Here is a 21872-nt window from a genome sequence, read left to right as displayed (position 1 = left end):
CACGAAAGAGTTTCGTTCAAAGTAATGTATGCACGTGAAGTCATTCCTCACATGCATGCAATGTGTCATATATCCCTAGAACTGTATCTGTGTGAAGGATGCAATTTTGCAGAAACTGTAGATCAGAGTCTTGATCTGCATGATGAGAATAAGACCCATCTGCTTCCTCCACAGCCTTTAAGTCAAGATAATCAGCCACTGTTGAAGGCACCAAGAGTATTACCAGTAATTCCTTAGAGCAAGTTGTGCAGACATGGGCTGATACCCAGATAGCATTGGGCTTCACTGAGATCAGCTTAGACACTGACTAGTTACTCTTCTTTTCTGAATCTTTCAGCATAGTTTTGTTCTCTTTATTTTTTATGTGCTGGCACAAGTAACACAATGAGGTCATTTGTTCTGGGTCCAGACTGTTTGTGAATCTAATGTAGAGAAACAGTCCAACCTTTTTTGCCTGCAATGGTAACATTAAAGAATTTGATTCTTGCCTCAAACATCCAAATTCAAGGGCAGTTATTTTTACTGTGAGGAAAGTATTGTTTCCTGGGTTGTTTTATGACCTACCTTTTGTATTCACTGAGGATCCCAGCTTCTGAGTTTACGTCTGTCATCACAGAAATGATGAAGGGGACAGTCTTTGTATTTCCATAGTTTTTTCTCCACTACCAGATTAATGTTTTCCCTTGGTCACTTACTTTCCTGTTTATAATAATCATTATTTTTTAAATTTCAGATTCAAGTTCTTCCAGAAGGAGGTGAAACACCAATGTTCAAACAGTTCTTTAAGGACTGGAGAGAGAAAGATCAGAGTGATGGCTTCGGGAAAGTATATGTCACAGAGAAAGTGGCTCAAATAAAACAAATTCCATTTGATGCCTCAAAATTACACAATTCTCCACAAATGGCAGCCCAGCACAATATGGTGGATGATGGTTCAGGCAAAGTGGAGGTATTTGCCTGTTTATGTGGGTTTTTATTACACCCATTTACGCCAGTATACATGGAAATATAACTTCAGGAAACTGCAAACTATGCAAAATATGAATTTTACTTATTAGTGAAGAAGGCCTAAAACTGTATATGGAATCAGGGAATTAAAAGCTGAAGGAGTTGTCTGACCTTCAGTCCTGTTTCAAAATGTGTATGTTGAGATTCCAAGAAGTTAGGTGATTATGCAAGATCACCTAATTATCTTCTAGACATTTGATGTGGAACCGGGCCAGCTTGTTTCCTGGTCCGGAACTGCTCCTGCTTTGGCCCAGCGAGGGTGTGTTGCTCTGAATGCACCAACTCCACCAGTTTGTCCTTCCTTCCCTTGCACCTTAGACCAGCCGCAAAAGCAAACTGGCCATGTGTTATGTGCTAAAATCAGGTATTTGTGAAGCACTTGAATTGTTTATTATTCCTTTTTTTGGACAAAAATTGATAAAAACTCCTTAATAATCCTCCCTAACTCTAATCTCTTTACACTCAACCCACTCATGGGTCATCTGACCTAATGAGAACTGGCTGATGATGTCACTTCTTATTCTAAAATATTTTACTAGCTCTCCGGTCTTCCTGAGAACACCCATCTTCAGCTGGGCCTGCACGACTCTTGCTCTCCCCTCTTCCTTCATCCTTCCACTGCCTGTCAGGCCCTGCCCCTCTGCTGTCTGGCTAACAGTCCCACTCCTCCCTTGCGACTCAGTTAAGTCACTGGCTGCATCTCTCCCAAGAAGCCTTCCCTTTGTACAAAAATGGCCCTTCTTTGGACTCAAACCATACGTAATATTTTTCATAGAACCTATCATTTAACTATAACAGAATTGTTCATTTACTTATAAATGTCCCCTCCTCGACCCCTGATCATTTCTTTGATGTCAGGAATTGAATATTTTATGTCAATATTCCCAGAGCTTACCACGATGGTTGGACCAAAGTATGTAGTCAAGAGATTTAAGAAGTAGTTTTCCTCTTTTCAAAGACATGAAGTGGGAATCTAAGCTGTGCAAAGGGTGTGGGAACCACAAAGGGAGAAATGCCCCTCGCCATTGTGAAGGGGTATCAACTTCTTGGTCTGTCTCCTGCTCAGACATCCTTTTCTGAAGCTCAGCACAGCCAGAGGGCCCCGCATCATCTATGTCCTGGCTGCAATCTCCATGTCAGGCCACGGCATCTCTGAGATGTTCTCTTGTGACCCCTCAGGGCTGCTGCAATCCAGGGCGCTCTCTAGGCACTTAGGTTTAGTCAGGCCATGCTACCAGTTCTCCTCTGCTATGTTCCTTTCAGATTTGGCGTGTAGAAAACAATGGCAGGATCGAAATTGACCGGAGCTCATATGGTGAATTCTATGGTGGTGACTGTTACATTATTCTCTATACTTACCCCAGAGGACAGATTATCTACACATGGTAAGTTTCCCTCTTTCATAAGGTCTCAAGTTTCATAGAAACCAGGTTTTGCTCTAAAGTTAAATTCTTTTAAATTCCATGCAATATGGGGTAGAATTATTCTATAGCTAACTCCAGTGAGATTTGTATAGTGTGCATGTGGTATTTTCTTTCAATATGATTTTAACTGTATTTTAGAGCTGCTGTCCACAAGCAGGAGGGACTAGATAAAAAAATCATCCTCTCTAATCCAGGAAACAGGTTTTGATATCCAGAGGATATCATGCTCTGAGTGGATGTGTAGTTGAATATCTCATCTCTTGTGCAGACTAATACTCCAACTGGCCAGCATTGGGTACCATATCTTATTGTTAAAGTTTGCAGAGACCCATCCTGATTGGAGCTGAAGCAAACTGTAAGAGAAATATGTAATTTATGAATCTAGTTCATACTCTAGAGACCTCAAATTGATGCTTCCTTATTCTTTGTCCCTGTGAAATTCATGACAATAATGGAAGAAAAAAATGGTCAGTGTATCCACATCTTGTAAGACTTTACATAATGATTTGAGTTAATTGAAGGTTAAGTTTACTTAGAGTCAGTGCGAAGTCCCTGCTCAACAGGGAATGTCTAACCAACTTAACTATTCCAAAGGGATAGGGATTCTGCAAAAATGATATAATGTGGGATTCTCAAACTTTTTATTAAATGAAATCAAGTAAAATATTTCTGAGAAGACCAGAAAAAAAGAAAAGAATCCTCAGAAAAGATCTTAAAGCTGAGAGGTATAGGTGGAGGGTGCGAGGTGAAGCACCTTGCCCACGTGGTGATGGTGACCTTCTGTAAGCATAACGACTCTGCACAACTCAGGTCTCTGCCCACATGGTGACATTTCTCTGTGGTGAGCATTCCACCAGGTGACGGAGCCACCTCCATCCCCTACAGTGGGACCATTTACTGCTTACACTGACCAGTGCCCTGAGCCCAATCAAGTTCAAGAAATGGGATGATTATTCATCCCCTAGGCTCCTGACACCCAAAAGATGGTCTGGGAACCAGAAGTGTCAGCACCCCCTGGGAAGTGGTTAGAAGTGTAGAATCTCAGGTCCCACCTTTGACCCACTAAAGCAGAACCTGTGTTTTAACAAGATTCCCCAGATGACTCAGATGCACTACCTCAGGCAATGGTTCTAAACACTAGGTGCACATAATAAATAACCTGGGCAATTTTTTCACAAATCCAAATGCCTGGCCCCCGTCCATACCAAATAAATCAGACTCTCAGGTGGTGGGACTCCTGAGTATCTAATGTACACTATGATAGCATTAATGAGAACCCGTGTGCCTAGGGACATTTCTGACCTCACAGTCACACCATCTTCTATTAAACATTTAACATATGCAGCTACTGAGCTCTGTGTTTAAGATGCTGTCTTTGCAACAACCGTTTTGTCTTGAGCATCATGTTTATGTCAACAAAGTGCTAGATTCCTTATATTACCTCTCTTCCTCACAACCAGGTTATTTTAAAAAGCAAAAAAGGGAGGGGGGAGTCATACTGAGTAACTTAACCCAAAGTCACACCTGCTGTTACTGGTGAAGCAATATTTCACACCAAATCTGCAGGTCTCCATAACTCCAAGGCCTGACTGCAGCTATAATGTAAGATAAGGGATGTCCTTATTTTGCAATTTCCTTTTCAATTTTAACTCACAAACGTGTTTGCAGAAAGCATGACATTTAAAGGGATGTATTAATTGTTCCCAATCAGCTTTTCATTTACAGTCTGTTTTCCAGTCTCCCTCTTACTTCTCTTTTATCCTATAAAGAGTATACTTGATTGTGGCAATTAGATAAAACAAGAAAGACTGAACAAACAGTTCTAGTGAATATTTTAAAGCATCAATAATTTGCAGTCCACATAAGTAACTATGAAGATATAATCAGGTTGGTTATCAGTTTGAAGAGGAGTTGCTATTCCTTAAATCAATTGGAAGTGTTCATTGAGAACTTTCTGTGTGCCAAGCACTATGGTAGATACTAAAGACACAGTGGTAAAAAAAATACAATCTTGTCCCCAAGTACTTACACTGCTAAGAGAAGCAGGTGATTAATAGGTATTCCAATGAAACAGGGTTTTAGGATAAGACCAAGCTGAGTGATCTCTGGGGAATTATAGTTGCACACAAAGGCATAGTCCTAGGCTATTGGGGAAAGGCCCCTGGGGGAGTGACGTCTAAGAGTGAGCAGAAGTGGGAGCTAGGCAGGCGAGCAGATGGGAAAGCTGTTCCAAGTGATGCCCGGAAAAGTGTGCTCTACTCCCCCAGTAGTGATGTATGGCCAGAGCAAAGTTAGGGAGCAAAAGATAAAACCAAAGAAATTAGAAGGAGCCAAATTGTGAATGGCCCTGTAACCCTCTGGGGAGAATGAACTTTATTTTCAGGGCACTGGGAACCAGTCAAAGAGCTTTCACAGGGGAGTGACATGGTTGGTTTTCATCTGAGAGAAATTATTCTGGCTGACATCTAAAGAATGGACTGGTGTCAGGGAGGCAGTAATCCAGCTGAATGATCATGTGGCCAGAATTCAGGGCCAGGGCAGTGGGGAGGGAAAGGATGAGACTCGCTGATGAAGCATTAAGGAGTTGGTATCTGCAGGAGTGGTGGTACTGGTGCTGAGGAGCAGAGAAGGTGACCAAGTCAGGGGTGACCCTCCAGATTTCTGGTCTGTGCACAAGTGGCTAGTGTTCTGTTCACTAAGTTGAGGAGCCCAGGAGAAGGACAAGTTTGGCCCTCCCTGTAAAAAACTCAAAGGGAATAAGAGATGAAAATATGTCACACTGTTAATAGTACTGTTTTGGGGATGTGACTGGGGATGGGAAAGGGTATCATTTAGTTTTCTTCTTTCCATTTTCATGTGTTCAAAGTTTCTATGATGAGAATGCATGACTTTTTGAGCCATCAAGAGTCTAACTTACATACTTGAGATCTTTTGTGAACCTTTGCCATTTAATATCATGGATGTGAAATGTAAGTTTGTTAATGTATGGTTTGTAGAACTTTGAAAGCTTCCATAAAGATCCTGAAGAGCCATTTAGAAAACAAGCAGATCTCTTGAAGACTAGCTTTTGAATGAAACAACTTTCTAGTTTATGTGATACTTTTGATGTGAGGATGTAGGTTAAGACCATGTGGTGGAGGTAAAGGCGGTAGACCAGAACTAAATCAATTACTGAATACACAAATATGTCTTTTTATTTCTGGAACCACTTATATTCTAAGATGATAGCAGAAAAATGATTTCAGCAGTGATCTCTCTCTGAAATGTCAGGTAATTGAAACTGAACAAACATTGAACAGTGGCAATGATGAATCTTTGAAGCAGTAAATTCCATTTTCATGCAGCATTTATTTTTAATGAGTAGCAAGAACCACAGGTTTATGAAGAAATCATATCAAGATAAGATTTCATTAATTAGAGACAAAGAGCAACTTTACTATATCTTTATTGTAGTGTAGTACTTGACCTCTTGGGTCATAGATCCACAAAGCAAATTAGCTGGAATCTGTGCGGTTGGGAGCATAGGTGGGTCACTTTGATAGGAAGAGGGGTTTGAGATAAGCAGTGAAATATTTATTAAGAGTTTCAGGCAAAAGTTTGGTGAGGTTTTTCAGACTAGCTGATTGAAATAGTCCAGGAAAGGCAAAGACACAAGATGGAGACAAAACTTTGGTGTTATCATTTATTGGTTGTATTTTTTTGTTGTGTAAAAGCAGGACATGGAGAAATAGCCAGAAAACTGTAGATGTGAGGAAGAAATGACAGGTGCTAACAGCTCCTGCTGTTATCCTCAGCTCTCTTTTACTTCCTGCTCTGTGCTCCCAGAAGTGTTGGTGAGCATCATAGGTTCGTGGAAAATTTAGGCTATTAGCAATAAAAGACTATATTTTTATGGGTGCATTTGTTAGAGAAAGGCTTTTTAATTTTTTTCTAAATGTGTGTCTGACATAAGAGTGCCCTTCCCTTTTTATTTTTATTTTTGCACCCCTCTGTAGAGCATAATTATATTTTCATATCAGTCATTTGACTGTTGGTGCAAGGAAACATTCTGATACAAATAATGTGAGCCAGTGGTGTGTGTGTGTGTGTGTGTGTGTGTGTGTGTGTGTGTGTGTGTGTGTGTTGCCCAGGTTGGAAGGTTAATGTTAATTTGTCCTGGGTATGGACAGATAGGTCATTCTCAAGGTTTCAGAAGATGACTAACTTTGGAAATAGAATTCCAGGACTGGTATTTTTCCTGATAACTCCTAGTCAGATAGAGGTGGGAGAGCTGACATGAAATAGTCATTGTTCAGCTGGCTCCTCGGCCCACGACACTGTCCAACAAGCAGATTTTCATAAAGGTTGCTTTATAGGTTAAGCAAGTAATTGGAATTGCAGCCACAAGCTACCCAAGAAAGAGAAGTTGCAAATGAACTAGGGGAATTGATTTATTGACCTTTATCTTGGTTTGTGGTAGTCTAGCCTCTCTCAAGATTTTATTAATAATTCCTTCAAAGAATTGCAAGAATGACAAAATGAGGCCTCTCCCTTGCTTACTTGTGATAATTATTTTCTTGATTTTTTCCTGGGTCTAGCTCTTTGTTATTATGTTCACCAAATATTCCTAGAAAGATAAAATGTCTCTAATATCCACCCTAATAGATTTGCCTTATATTCCACTTATATTTTCACATGGAGATGGTTTCCCAAAATAGACAGCTCTAACTTGAAATTATACAGACCTGATGACTTAGATAAGTTATGTAAGGCCCTAAGACTCAGTTTCTTAACCTATAATATGGAGACAAAAAATGTCTATGACATGTAGTTCCAGACAATATGCAGGGTAATTCATGACTCAATTCAGCACTTTTAAAAAATGATAACTTTTATGGCCATATTGTGTCAAAACAGTTGGTTTCTTCTTGCTTTCATAATAACTTAAGTCTCTGCTTGAAATGCCTACATGAGATGATCTTAAAACTTAAACAGAAGCTGATTTACTTTATTTTGCTTCCTCCAGGCAAGGATCAAATGCCACAAGAGATGAGCTTACGACATCTGCTTTCCTGACGGTTCAGTTGGATAGGTCCCTTGGGGGACAGGCTGTACAGGTTGGGATATATTGACCCTTGAAACTCATACAAGTCATTGCAAGCCAGTGTCTATTAAAGCCCTCCTCCCAACTTGGGATGGGAATTTGACATTTTCTAAATACTAGCCTTTTTTCATTTTGGAATTTAAATAGTTTTACTCTCATGCCATACTCATTCTCTCAGATTCTGAGAAAGAGGGAGCAAAGTTGGAAAAAAAAATTAAAGGAAAACTACCATACTTAAAAGCCCCAAAGTATCTTTCCTTTAGAATCACATCAAATGTCCATGACAGACACTTGACATTGATACTGTTGTGAGTAATCCCATCTAGTAGATCATTTTCCAGTTTGAAAATCTTTATAAATGTGTATAAATTGCTTGTTCAGAGGTAATGATTGAATAGAGTTGAGTCAGATCGTTTAGTATAAAAGATAGACTGAATTTGGTTTGTCAGCTAATTTCCTTTCCATCTTGATACTTGTTAATAGATGTATAAAACAAGTCAGATCTAGATTTAGAGGTGCATATTAACTCTTTTTTATAAATTAAGTTTAATTGTTCATTAACCAATTAATAATATGATTGATTCTTTAAAGGCACTGCTCTTATTTTTCCATGAAATATTAGATTCATTTCTTGAATGAATTACTTCTAGCCAAGACTGACATCATCTAGGTCCTTTAATTGATCTTTAAAGGATTTCTCACCAGATTATACAAAAACTTGGAAGGCTTTGGATTGTACTAATGCCTTATAAATTCTGTATTTCCTAGTAAAATATTTGATATACCCAATGAATGGATTTCTATTTTGGTCAGTGATATTGACAATGAAATGGTTATGTTTAATTTAACCATGAGATGGCATTAGTTTACAATAATACATTTTTTAAAAAGCACCTAAAATCCTACAGTGCTGTTTTAAACATTACTTTGTATATTAACAATCTTGCATTTTTTTTCAATTTATCTGTTTCTCTCTTATTTTCATTTCACAGAAGAATGAGTCTTAATTAGTGGCCCTCCTTCTCTTATGTTGCCCTTAGAGGTTTTCTTAATGTTATAGGAATGCTTAGCCAGCACCTGTAGGTACTCCTAGCTAACCTCACCCCAAGCTTTGGGGTTGTGACTTAAAAGACATTTTCATAATTTGCTACTCACTAATTTGAATGTCTGTCAAATCGAAAGGTATCTGTGAAGTTAATTATTTTCAATGCTCCCTAGGCCTGCCTACAATGGTATGTGCATCAGCATTTCTAGTTTTTTGGCTTCTAGAAAGAGACAGACCAGGGTAGGCAAGGCACTTCAATTTTAGCAAAGGGAAAAATAATTGGAAAAAAATAGGGACTGACACAAAATTTGAATTCTTTATTTAGAAAATGCATTAATAAATTAACATAAGAAATAGGAAATTCATTTCTAATCCAGTATCTGGTGTTAAGTTAATAGGAAACATTAAGTAATTTGCCGCTTATTTCCTTAAATCCTTATCCTGAGAAGTACTACCATTGTATTTTAAAAAGTGCTTATATTAATCAAACCTACACCATTTCTACAGGTAAGTTATAAAGTAGAAAGTACATTCTGTTTATTTTTTGCCAGTTTTTTATGTCTAGATTGAATCTTTACTCATCCCCAAATTATGATTGTTTTTTATCTCACAGTTACAGGGATGCGGAAATAATGAGCGTGCTTACTTTGGGAAACATTTGAATGTACATCTCTTTCTGAACAAGATCTAAACTATGTGTGAAACAAAAATGTCTCCTTAATATCTGTAAAGTTTTGGTGCTCTTGAAAAAAGAGTCATTTTCATTAAAGGCAGTATATATTAGCACTTGGCTGTTTTTTCTCTTTTGGAGATATAAATGAACAGATCTACATCTTTATGCTTTATGGAAGCAGAAAAGGGGACAGTATAGTGATGTTTCCTTGAGAAGCCAGAGGTGCTGTGTCTGGAGCAACAAATGATTCTTAAGTCAGCAAGGAACCTGTGCTTGATTGTCATTAACCTATATTTTCTGTTCATCGTGCCTCTTGCTTTTGACTTTTTGTGTATTTTATGTTCTATTTACAAAAAGAAAAATAAGAATACATTTGGAAATACAACCTTCTTTCATTGCACCTTTTATTACATTTCTTTTACTCCCCCACCCCCAGATCCGAGTCTCCCAAGGCAAAGAACCTGTTCACCTGCTGAGTTTGTTCAAAGACAAACCTCTCATTATTTACAAGAATGGAACATCAAAGAAAGGAGGTCAGGCACCTGCTCCCCCTACACGCCTCTTCCAAGTCCGTAGAAACCTGGCATCTATCACCAGAATTGTGGAGGTAATGTCATGTGTTCAATAAACCAAACCTTGCTACAGGCTTGACAGGGACCTGAGCCATCAACAAATAGTAGTTTTTAAAAAATGGCAAGTGAATTCCCTTCATTTCTCTAGTTAATCCAGTGTGTACTATAAAAAGAACTAAAAGCAGAAGAATCGAGTAAAATGTTTACTTCAGATTACCAGGTCTCTCATGTTTACTGTATGAAAACAAATGAATTTTAAGAATAATGTAACAAATCAAGCTGCCAAAGGCATGAGCCAGCTTAAGCTGTATCTTGAAAGGCCTCGGGAAGATGGATGGCAGGTCATGGTCAGGTGACCACACTGAGGACATCTGAGAGGCAAGGCCCTTGTTTGTACATGTGTAACGAATGTGGAAAGCAAGCATCACCACAGTGGGCTAGAGCTCTAACTCAGCTGGGCAAATAAACTGCCTGTGAGAGCAGCTGTGAAAGGAACCAAACCCCTACCACAGTGTTGTGAGACAAGAAGGCCTCCAGGGACAGGCAAGGCCAGCAGGCCCAGGTTTTGGGGAGGCTGAGTGCTTTGACCTCCGGGACAACCCAGGCATTCATACCCCAGTCACATCAGTTACCATGGAAATCTAAGTCTCCCAAGCCACCACTAAGCTGCCATGCCTACTCTGAATGTCCCCACACCCAGGCCCAACTGCCAACCCTTGCCCTCTGCACAGCCACTGGGCCGAGCCTTGACCCAGGTGGGTCATGGCATCCCTCCCCCTGTATTCTCTTCTCTCCCTTTGCCTACTCACCCTGAGTCTGTCCTCCAAGGATGCACATTCCCATACAGCCCTCTCAAGTGGAAGCAGTTTTCCCCCAGTGGCCTCTTACCATGGAGAGGAATGAGCAGGGATGAGCTCGCCCTTGCCCCTGACTGCTCTCCTTTCTATCAGTCTCTCCCCCACTGCCTGAGTTAACCATCATCCCCCTCTTATTCTGTGATACCTTCAGCCATAGTCCCACTGTCTCCCTTTCTCTGGCTCCTCTCTCAGCCAGCAGTTGTCTCTTTGAGCCCTTCCATCTGACACTCACGTGGTCCTGTCCTGAACCTTGCCATTGGTGCTAACTTCAGCACTTCAGAAATCTGTTTCAAACATTTCATCTCTGCCAACCATCCCCTGTCCTTTAGCCCCTTTACTCCAGGAAGCACATTCTGCAATTCTTCAGGTGCCTGCCTAAATCTGTGACTCCACTCCCTCTGTCACTGCCTTCCAGTCCTTTCCAAATATCCAACATTCCTGCTCTCCATTGATAACTGGTTCCGAGTGCATGGAGAGCATACATGTAATCAAAGAATCTTGTTATCTACTTCCCTCTAGCTTCACCAGCTTGTCTGCATCTGTACATATGTATCCCCTTTCCTGCCTGTTTTAAAGAAATTTAACTTACTTATATTTAACAATTAATGGTTTGTTACATATAAATACTAAATTATTTTATAAATTGATATCAATGTGTTCTTATCCATAAATTAATAATAATTAATAATGCTTGGATAAATTAGCATTTTGGTAAATAAATTAATACATATTTATTACTGCATATATAAAATCTGACTGCTGTCCTAAAGCCAAATTCCTACCGCTTCCACGTGTTCACTGACTTCTGTTTCCCCGACTCTCTTGCCTTTACTGGATTTCTCTCTGTCCTGTGTTCTTATCTCCCACCCACCTCATCATTAACATATGCAGTAATCTCCTTATTCTCCCATATAATCAGTTTATTCATCTATCCTGGATCATTCACTTTGGAATACAAAAAAGCATTTAAAACACTCTCAACCTTTATTAAAACCTGTCACTTGACCCTCACCCTTGCAGCTGTCACATCCTTTCTCTGTCCTCCTTAAGAGTACAGACCCTTAACGCACTTGGCTTCACTCACTGTCCCCCCTTCTGAAAGCCTGTTCTCCCTTAGAGCCACTCCGTGCAGGCATCCATGTCCACAGGCATCGCTTCACTGAATGATCTCCTGATCATCTGCCACAGCAAAAAGTCTCTTCTCTGATCCCACTTCTCCTACCCTCCTCCCACCAGCATTTTCTGCAGTCACCCCTCCTGTCTTCTTCAAACACTGTTTTGTTTTGTTCACTAGGCTTCTGAAACACCACATTTATCAGGATTTCTTCCAAACTTCAGGACCACCCTTCTGGAGTGTTTCCACTCCACCTTCCATCCAGTCCTGGGTTGCTGGGTTCTCTGCTTTTCCCTGAGCACTCGTGCTCTCCGAGACTCTGTCCTGGGCCCCTTCAGAGTGATCTCATTCAGTCATCCAGTTTAAGTTCCATTATATGTATTGATCTCATCCAAAATGTTCTGTGCACATATTTTCAGGTGTTTGGTTATGACTAGCATTTTTTTTTTAATCTATCAAATTGACAGTGAAGCTCTCGTCTGCAGGTACGCTCCATTGATTTCAGATGGTAGAGTCAGTGAGATTCGTCACATTCCTGGTCTCCTCCCAGTCGGCACCTCTCTGAGCCATCCCAAGCCACTTGTGATTCAGGTCCTTTATTTCCTTGCAGCTTCTCAAACTGTCCTTCACATTCCTAGCCTGTCTAAAATGCACTAGTCAAGACTGCTGTTGATAGGCTTTCTGTTTTCTTCTCCTGGGAGGTTCATTTTCTATTTTGGAACTACTCCCTGATTCTGTACCAGGCAGGACATGGGTCTCAGATTACTTCTCTCCCCATCATCCAATCTCTTTCCTCTGTACCAGTAAAGAGACATTTGGATGAGAAATTTCAAGTCATGATTCCTATAAATCTCCTTCAGACCTCATTTCTTCTTCTTTCAAGTCATGATTCCTATAAATCTCCTTCAGACCTCATTTCTTCTTCTTTCTTTCTTTCTTTCTTTTTTTTTTTTTTTTTTGTTGTTGTCTTTCCTAGAAGCTTGTTTCCCTCAAGGAAATGGGTCTGCATCACCTATGTTTTCAACTTGGTGGGCACAGTGTTGTTCAGATTATTTCTTTATTGCCCTTAAGTCCATGGGACACCTAAAGGAATGTCCCCTCTTTCATTTCTGATATTAATAATTTGTGTACACTCTTTTATCAATTGTGAGGCCTCATTTCTACTCAAAGAGGGTGATAACTACTTACCTGAATGTTCCCAACCCCTAGGACACATCTTTAAAACTTCCAACAGCCATTCCTTCCTCCTCTAGTGCTCCCTGTCTGGGACAGGTCCTGATGAACCTGGTGGAGCCCAGCTCTACACACAGTTGATGCCCATCTGGCAGCTTGACACACAGTTGGTCAAACAGCACCATTTGGCACACCTGATCACCAGTCCCTTCTTAAAACAGCCTTCACTTGTCTTGAGTATACCACCCGCTTGTTTTCCTCCTTCCTTGCAGCTGCTCTGTCTCAGTCTTGCTTACTGATTTTTCTTCATCACCCTGTTATCACGCATCAAACCAAGTCCCACAGAAAGTCATAGACACACTGTCACAGTCACACAGTCATTATGCCTGACAGAGGTCTCACAAAGACTGATACAGAGTCACAAAAAGCACAAAGTCATAGCCACGGTCAAAGACACAAACCCATCCCAGGACCCTCAGGCTCACTACCAAGCCTGAGACTCTGCATATCTGTCCCTGCCAAGAGGTTGCACCTTTCAGCCTCACCCTCAGGTCAGAGTCTGGGCCCAGGTAGGTCCCTCTCCCTCCTCTGTGGCCACAAGGAGTGGACTGTGCTCACTTGGCCAGTCCCAGGCAGTGTCCGCAGATGGGTGGTTGAAAGGCTGTATTAGTAATCCCTATAATTACTCTTGTAATTCAAACTGTAATTTATCTGTGCCTGGAGAACCTTTCAGTGAATTTATAGTGTTATCTCCTTGCCTACATTGGACTCCAGTCCCTGCATTATAATTTTTAGGTGTCTCTTTGATTGTTTGATAAACCTTCTATTTAGTGGGGGAAAGAAAACTGAATGCCTTTGCCTTAGGTGTGGCATTTGTAAATATTATATCCTCTCTCTGAACATCAGTTGTAGCCCGCCCTTATTCTTATGGTCTCTTTGAATATTACCTTTGTTATTATTACCTTAGCTTGACTAATTTTATTCCTAGAGCCTTGTGCTACTGTTTGTGAGCAGTTGAGTGTCAAGGTGACAGGGAGCAAAGTGCTCTCTCTGATGTTTCTAACATCGTGACTTCCCTTTGCCACCCTGAATTACATCCTGAGACCAGAGCAGAAGGCAGTGCATGGTTATCATGGCCACAGCTTCTTGGACGTGTTTGCTGGGGCAGCCACAGTGAATTTGAATCGTTGTGTCATTTTCCTTCATACCCTAGGTAGATGTTGATGCAAATTCATTGAATTCCAATGACGTTTTTGTCCTGAAATTGCGACAAAACAATGGCTATATCTGGATAGGAAAAGGTGCGAGCCAGGAGGAGGAGAAAGGAGCTGAGTATGTGGCAAGTGTCCTCAAATGCAACACCACAAGGATTCAGGAAGGCAAAGAACCAGGTGTGTGCTGTGGGACCGAGGACACTGGCCAGAACTTATATTTGGTATAATTGCTAATAGTGCAACTTCTTTTTTTTCATATATAATGATTTCAAGGTGTTAAGAATCTTTCCATTAGTTGAAATGGTTGAAGGCACCTGCTATATTTAAGTAATTTCTTAACATTAAAGTCAGGGTGAGGTAATATTATTGGTTAATGTAAAGCAATTGCGACTCTGTGCTCCTGGACATGTGTGGGATAAGTCAATGTGTTTTTCGCAGAGGAGTTCTGGAATTCCCTTGGAGGAAAGAAAGACTACCAGAGCTCTCCATTGCTGGAAACACAGGCAGAAAACCACCCACCTCGGCTTTTCGGCTGCTCCAACAAAACTGGAAGATTCATTGTAAGTGTCTTATGAAACACTGGGTACCACCAAACAGCATTGGGCTATCGTGTTGGCTGTGACATTTTCTAGCCATGTCATTCCTCTGATTCTCAGTTTTAGCTTACCTGAAAACCACCCATGATAATCTTTGCTCTACTCTATGATTTATGGATATGAAAGCATAGGAATACTGTAATATCCCATATAAATCAAGCTGCTCTTAAAAATATCAGCTGCTTTGTTCCAGTGTCAGCATGTAGTAAGTACTGTATGAATATGTGTGTGATTGGATTCGCTAGTTTAATAATTTGATGTTTTCTGTTAGCATCAATAGTGGTTCCTAATAAAACTATAAATTTTATACTTCAGTTTCCTAAGGGAATAAAAATTTCACCATGTTGATGGGATAAAAAATAATATGGAAACATTATGATCATTGGACAAAATCACAGAAAGCTATATATACACCTGCAAATTAACTGAAATCAGCAGGAATGCTTTATTTCATAGTCATTCACAGTCTTTGAATTCCAGGCAATTCCAAGTTAAAGTAACTGTGCACAAGAGTGACTATACTGGGCTGTGAAATATGTTGGGCTGCAGCCCTCATCCCAGTTTAACCATAAAAATTTATTTCTCTGTTTGATATCCTAAGCTTTTGTGTAAATATTTTGTTTAAAGAACAAATTCCTTTCCTATGTAAAAGGGTTTATCTAAAGATTTGGTCAGTACAAACTTTGTTTTCCAACACACACATGAGAATTTCCTACGTATTTTCCCAGGTATATTGCTGCCTAAAAACTAAATGCTCTGAAGAAATTGCTTATGTACAAACCACACTTGAAGCTTATAAGTGATTTGACCTAAAAATTAAAGATTTAAATAGCAAATTATAATAAATATTTGGTTGTTGAGTACCACAGTTGCTCATCTACTTCGCAGGAAACCCCTGTATTTTATAAAACTTGTCATCAGAAAAATCTGTTGTTTTACTCTTGCTGTTAATTTGATTTTGCATCCAAACAACTCCTTTTTTAGCATGTTTCTGTAATATTTTATTAATATAATTTTCTAATATTGAAATAAATGACATTTGTTTCCAATGAAGATATATTTTACAAAAGTAATACCTAGACTTTATTCTCAGTCAAGGTTAAAAAAATTTTAGTTTTTTTTTTTTTGTTGTGCACATATTTAAAAGAAACATACTTCTCTGCACTTACTCATTTTTCTTCTTTGATATTTGGAACTCCTTCTCCCTTCACAATTAAGAAAGTGATCTTATTCTTACCATTAGAAAGCAGGCTTTAGACATGTAGATTAATATAAGACAGCAGAAGTATTGGTTAAAAAAACAGCTTTTAGAACCAATTTGCCTGTGCTATATTGGTGATATTATTTACTAGGTATGTGACCTTAGGCTGGTTACTTACCCTCTTTACACTGTAATTTTCTCATCTGCAAAATGGGGATAATCCTAGAGCCTACTTTGTAAGATTGTTGTGAATAATAAATTAATTGTTGCATGATATAAGGGATTAGAATAGTGCCTGGCACAGAGTAAATGATATTTAAGGCTACTGCTTTTTTTAATCGTAAAAATAAAATTTGACAATAAATTGTATTTAATATTCTGTAAAAAGATAATATAAACAAATCCCTTGCCCTCTGTAAATAGTTAGCTTTTTTGCTTCTTTGTTTATTTTTTGTGTAGCAACCTAACATCTCATCAGATCATAACAAAGCTGTATTGTCATGCTCAGAGTACTGCAGTTGCCTGGGACTAGCTTTATTTAGGCTTGGCTCAGCTGGGTGGTTCTCCAAAGTGCAGGTTGGATTCATACCTGCTTTTCCAATGACAGAATCCAGGAGCACAGGAGAGCCCCTGCTGAGTCATATTTGCTAACATGACATGGCCCAGGCCACAGTCAACTCTACCAACTTAGCTATACTGCAAAGTCACATGATCAAGGAAGGGGTGAAGACTTGGGAGCCACAGTCCAATCTAGCAAAACTTCCTGAGGATCATGGGAGTTTTACCCAAAATTCTTTACAAATATTGAACTCAGATGAATTCATGCCCACTGGTATTAGGTGCATTAAACTAACTCTCCCCATTACCCTTTAATGTTAACTATAGAGAACATAATTTAATCCATTTAAGATAAAAATAATGAAACTTTGCATATGCATGTTATGTTATAATAACATTTTACTGAAAATTGTCTATTTATAAATTGATCACACCTATTGATTTTACTAAAATAATCTGACCTACAAAATGAAAGTCAACTTAATACCCAGACCATATATTCAAATGTCTTTAGGGACTAGGAAGGCAACATAAACCTGTGAAGCAATTTACAGAGAACTGTGGACAAATTGACTGTAGGTGGCTTGCCTAAAGCATTCAAATACGGTGTCTATATAAAGTACTGTTCTTGCCAAATAAGATACCATCAGTTTATGATACCCTATTAAACAGATAAGCAATCATTTAAATCTTTATTACCCAAAAGGAAAAAAAAAATGCATGTCAAACTTTATTTTTGCTCCAAAATAATACAAGGCATTTATATAGTAAATATTAGAAAAGTCCTGCTTTACTTTCGGGTCAGAAAGCTTTTTCATACATTTCAGATTGAAGAGGTTCCGGGAGAGTTCACCCAGAATGATTTAGCAGAAGATGATGTCATGTTACTAGATGCTTGGGACCAGGTAAAATTGTATTTTGTTCATGATAAGAGAGTCTACTTATGGCTGAGAGCTGACAGAACCTGCCTTGAAATGGACGTAAGGATTTAGGCTGTATTTGAGAGACTCAACAGTTTGGCAAAAAAGTAGATACATGTAGCAAATTGACTTTTTTGTTTATTAAAGTATAGTTGATATACAATATTATATTAGTTTCAGGTTTGCAAGATGGTGATTCAAGAGTTTTATACATTATGAAATACCGCAATAAGTGTAGTTACCATCTGTCACTGTACAAAGTTATCACAATATTATGGACTATATTCCCTATGTTGTGCTTTTCATCCCTGTAACTTATTTATTTTATAATTGGAAGTTTGTACCTCTTGATCCCCCTCACCTATTTCATCCATCTTAATGTGGAAATAATTTCATGGCTACCATCTTTGGTTTTATAGTTTAAGGCAAAAAAACTTTTACTTTTCATTTATTTGTAAAATTTAATCACTACTTATTTAGTCATACATTCATCTGTTATTTAACTTAAACATTTTTAAATTTAATAAGCACAGTGGTGGGTACAATGGGGGAGACTGAAATATTCAGTCTTTCTCTTGAAATTTGATAAGAAGTTACTGGGGACCCTGGGGAAGAAACAAAATAATTTTGAATCAACGCACTAAAATATGTTCCTGTTATATATGTCTTTTCCTTGGAGAAAATGAATGATATGACATGTCACATCTGACAGTTTTTTTTTTAACCTATGTGGAAACTAGTAACAGTGAAAGGGAAAAGTAAAAATGTTAGGAACCAAATTATATAGAACAATTATGGAACACCTATCTCAATTAGACCTAGTCTTAGAATCAGCCACAGAGATTGTTACTTTTAATTTTGTTCTTAGTTGCTAAATCATTCAGTTACATTACACCTTAGCATCTTGATCTAAGAATTTGGAATTTAGTCAGATTCTCCCCAAGTAAATGGATCAGTTATTTCTAGATATGAAATTTAAAACTTTATGTCAGTAAAAAACACTTTCATGTATTTAAGAATTATAAAATAAGAACAATATTTCCTTATTCAGAAGAATTTACTCAGTCCCATTTGAAGTCGCCCTATTGTTTCTATAGTCACGCGTACTTTAGAATAGTTCTTTAAGCTGCTTCTTTTTTTTAAATCATACTTTTCATTATATTATCATGCTTTTATGGTTTTGTTCTTTGCCCTCCAAGCAAATATTTCAGCACCTTCAGTATGCATTAGAATACAGTCAAAGCTACTTTGACCAAAATATCTCTGCCAACGTGTGATTTAACATGATTTAAATATACGGTAATTCAGGAGAACTTTTCAGCATGGAAATACCCAACCTAGACATTTGACAAGAGTACATGAAGAACACATAACTACATCAGCTTTTTTTTTAAACCTCAATGTTTAAATACTAAACATTATAGCACTTTTATTAAAGTATTACAGGATACAATACTATAGGAGAAGAACACTAAGCTTAAGTCAGGGATTTCTAAGGGAGTTTGGGGTGCCCATACAAACTAAGTGTGGTCCCCCATCTCAGAATAATGACTGCCTTATATACCCAGGGGTGGGGGCAAAACAACCAATGCAGTGTTTTTGACAAGGCTCACTTTAAACTAGAAAACACCAGAAATGTGAAATGTCGAGTCAAACTGGCTAAATATTAATTTAGGTGTTGGTGTCTCCTAATAAGCATAAAAATTGGAAAAGTGATTGAATTGCTATACGCCTCTATCTCTACATCCCTAACTTCTGGGGTTGTTGTAAAGATTAAATAAGCAACATGTGAGAAACACTTTGCATACGGTTTGCACTGAATCAACATTCCCCAAACGGTACATGTTATTATTGTTTCACTTTTCAGATTTTTATTTGGATTGGCAAAGATGCCAATGAAGTTGAGAGGACAGAATCTCTGAAGTCTGGTAAGTCAGATCCATGGACATTTGGGGCAGTAATGGCAGTAGTAATGGCAATTACCAAGTTGCTGACTGCTTTTCACCACATCTTCCAGAACTGCAAATTGAAATTGAAAATCTTAGCTTTCATCAACAAAACTAAAGAGTAATGGAATTTTTAAACTGAAGAATTTAATGATAGTAGCAAGAAAAACATTTTTTTTTCATCAGCAAAACTAAAGAGTAATGGAATTTTTAAACTGAAGAATTTAATGATAGTAGCAAGAAAAACATTTTTTATTACCTAATTTAGAATATATCAATTTTTTTCTGAAAATTTTAAACTCACTTAAATACTTCTTAAATTATGGAAATAGTAAAACCTCCATAACTATGAAAACATGTTTTTTTAAAATAACTTTTGAGTAATGCTGGCTCTTTTTATTTTAGTTATTGAAAATAATTATGTCCTAAGGATAATTCCATAGAGTTCAGTATTTTTTCAGGAAATTATGAGACTCTCATGTATATTCCGTGACAGACAAGAGAAATCAATAAGGAACTGTTCATATGGAACCGTATATGGCTACTTCAGGGCAATGAAAACTTGATTTATTATTTTTATTACAAGACTTTTCATTCTATAGTTATTTTAGCTTGCTTGAAACTAACTGAATTTATGTGTTTTTGCAACTGTTTTTAGCCAAGCTATACCTTGAGACAGATCCTTCTGGAAGAGACAAGAGGACACCAATTGTCATCATTAAACAGGGCCATGAGCCACCCACATTCACAGGGTGGTTCCTGGGCTGGGATTCTAGCAGGTTGTAAACTGATGGCTGTAGGGAAAAACAAACATTATATGGGGTGGATGTCCCATTGCTGTTTTGGGGAAAAAAGGGGGGGTTTTGTTGTTTTAGAAAATTAATCTCAGCCATATGACTATTTTTTAAAGCCTGATACTGGTTTGAAATTCTTTTTAAAGTGGAATTTTCTTACGCTACTATTATTAAATAATCTAAAGTAAACTTTGTTATGGACCAATATTAGCTATGCTGGAAACTGATTATATCTTTTTTTGTGATTTTTTTAAAGGTGAAAAGTTATGCACAATCTAAGGGAGAGTGTCAGGAATTTTTATAATTCAGGAACCATTAGCCAAACATGTTCTTTAATATATATGCTAGAGAAGAAAGCCTTGGGGTTATACTCCTTTCTGTGTGTAGTATTCAAAGGAATAGTGTATTTACAGGAAGGTTTATGTTAAGATGGCTTTAAAAGTTTATTCTTGCTTTCCTTCTTTAGCCAATGTCTTTGATACCATTAACTCCTAAGTGTCATTTTCTAAGAGAACTTTACTTTTTTGCTTTTTAAAAAGACTTTGAAAGCTTTTAACAGCTCTTTCATGACAAAATAATTTGTATTATCCACTTATATATGACAGTACATGTTTATTATCACAAAAGGTATGTACAAAAAACTTCTTAATGCTGCCTTGCATCATTAAAATATATCTCCTTTTAAAAAGGTGTTTTGTTGTGTTTATTCAACTGTGATATGTGACCTAATTATACCATATTAAACTTTTATGCATAAATTGTATTTAATATTTCTCAATTCATCCCCATTAAGTGGTCAAAATTAAATAACTCTTCCATGGCTATAGAATTATGAAAGATTTTTAATACCATATAGTGCATGGCCCTGTTAAAAGATGAACTGAGGCATATAAGGAGTTTATTTGAGCAAAAATCAAATTGAACTGGCCAGCCCCAAACGGGAAGTGGTTATGAGGCTCCTTCTGAAGGGAACTCGGGAAGAAGCTTTTACAGTGAAAAGGCAGAAACAAAGTAAGGGAACTATTGATTATAGCTTAAAGCCAGTTGGTTGGTTGTGATTTGTTGTACTTAGTGTTTTAATTTCATAAGCTTGAGGAATTTACAAGCTTATAGTTTGGTTGGTGTATCTAATGCCATAGCATTAGAGCCTCAGGCTAATGGCTTGCTCGTTTAATTATAAACAACTCCCAGAAAACAAGACAGGCAGAAGCTGGAGCTCCATAAAGGAAAACCCAGCTTTGGTGGTGGGCTAGGGGTGTGGCTGCGTGAGCAGGGGAAGTTACATCTCCGTGGGAAGGGGAATCGGGGCGGAGCAGCTCTGAGGAGCGCTCCTCCTCCCTCTGGGGAAATGGAGGTGCACGTGTTCCAGACGGAGCGGTGGTGTGGGCCAGTGGGCCCGGCACCATTTCAGCCCCAGGGTGAGCGGTCTTGTTTGGGTGGGAAGGAAGCAGGCACTCTTCACCCATTATTTACTAGACATTATCAGTGTCAGGCACTATTCTAGGCACTTTGGATCCAACATGAAGGAAACAGACAAAACTCCAACTGTCACGGAGTTTCTACTCCTGGGAAGAGGCTAACAAAACACAGTCATTAGGTGGAGACAGCAGTGCCCACCTATCCTCGGTTTTTTGTGCACTTTCAGTGCCCCGTGGAAAACGCGGTCCAGAGGCGGACAATTCTGACGAATCATC

At 38.4% G+C, this 21872-nt stretch overlaps 1 protein-coding gene across 1 annotated transcript in view; it reads left to right on the top strand.

Annotated features, from left to right (window-relative positions):
- SCIN (scinderin) overlaps positions 1 to 20936 on the top strand; it is a 79916-nt gene extending 58980 nt beyond the window's left edge. The window contains exons 8-16 of the mRNA XM_073238768.1: positions 734 to 949; positions 2272 to 2393; positions 7438 to 7528; positions 9670 to 9840; positions 14163 to 14340; positions 14602 to 14723; positions 17346 to 17423; positions 19306 to 19366; positions 20043 to 20936. Of these exons, the coding sequence (XP_073094869.1) occupies positions 734 to 949; positions 2272 to 2393; positions 7438 to 7528; positions 9670 to 9840; positions 14163 to 14340; positions 14602 to 14723; positions 17346 to 17423; positions 19306 to 19366; positions 20043 to 20170 (1167 nt within the window). The 3' untranslated portion in view covers positions 20171 to 20936. The remainder of the gene's footprint in view (positions 1 to 733; positions 950 to 2271; positions 2394 to 7437; positions 7529 to 9669; positions 9841 to 14162; positions 14341 to 14601; positions 14724 to 17345; positions 17424 to 19305; positions 19367 to 20042) is intronic.
- The last annotated feature ends 936 nt before the right edge of the window (positions 20937 to 21872 follow it).

This window comes from Manis javanica, chromosome 6, assembly GCF_040802235.1.
Source record: "Manis javanica isolate MJ-LG chromosome 6, MJ_LKY, whole genome shotgun sequence".
Lineage (NCBI taxonomy): Eukaryota > Metazoa > Chordata > Mammalia > Pholidota > Manidae > Manis > Manis javanica.
The sequence above is the reverse complement of the archived record's forward strand: the minus strand, read 5'-3'. Positions and strand labels throughout refer to the sequence as shown.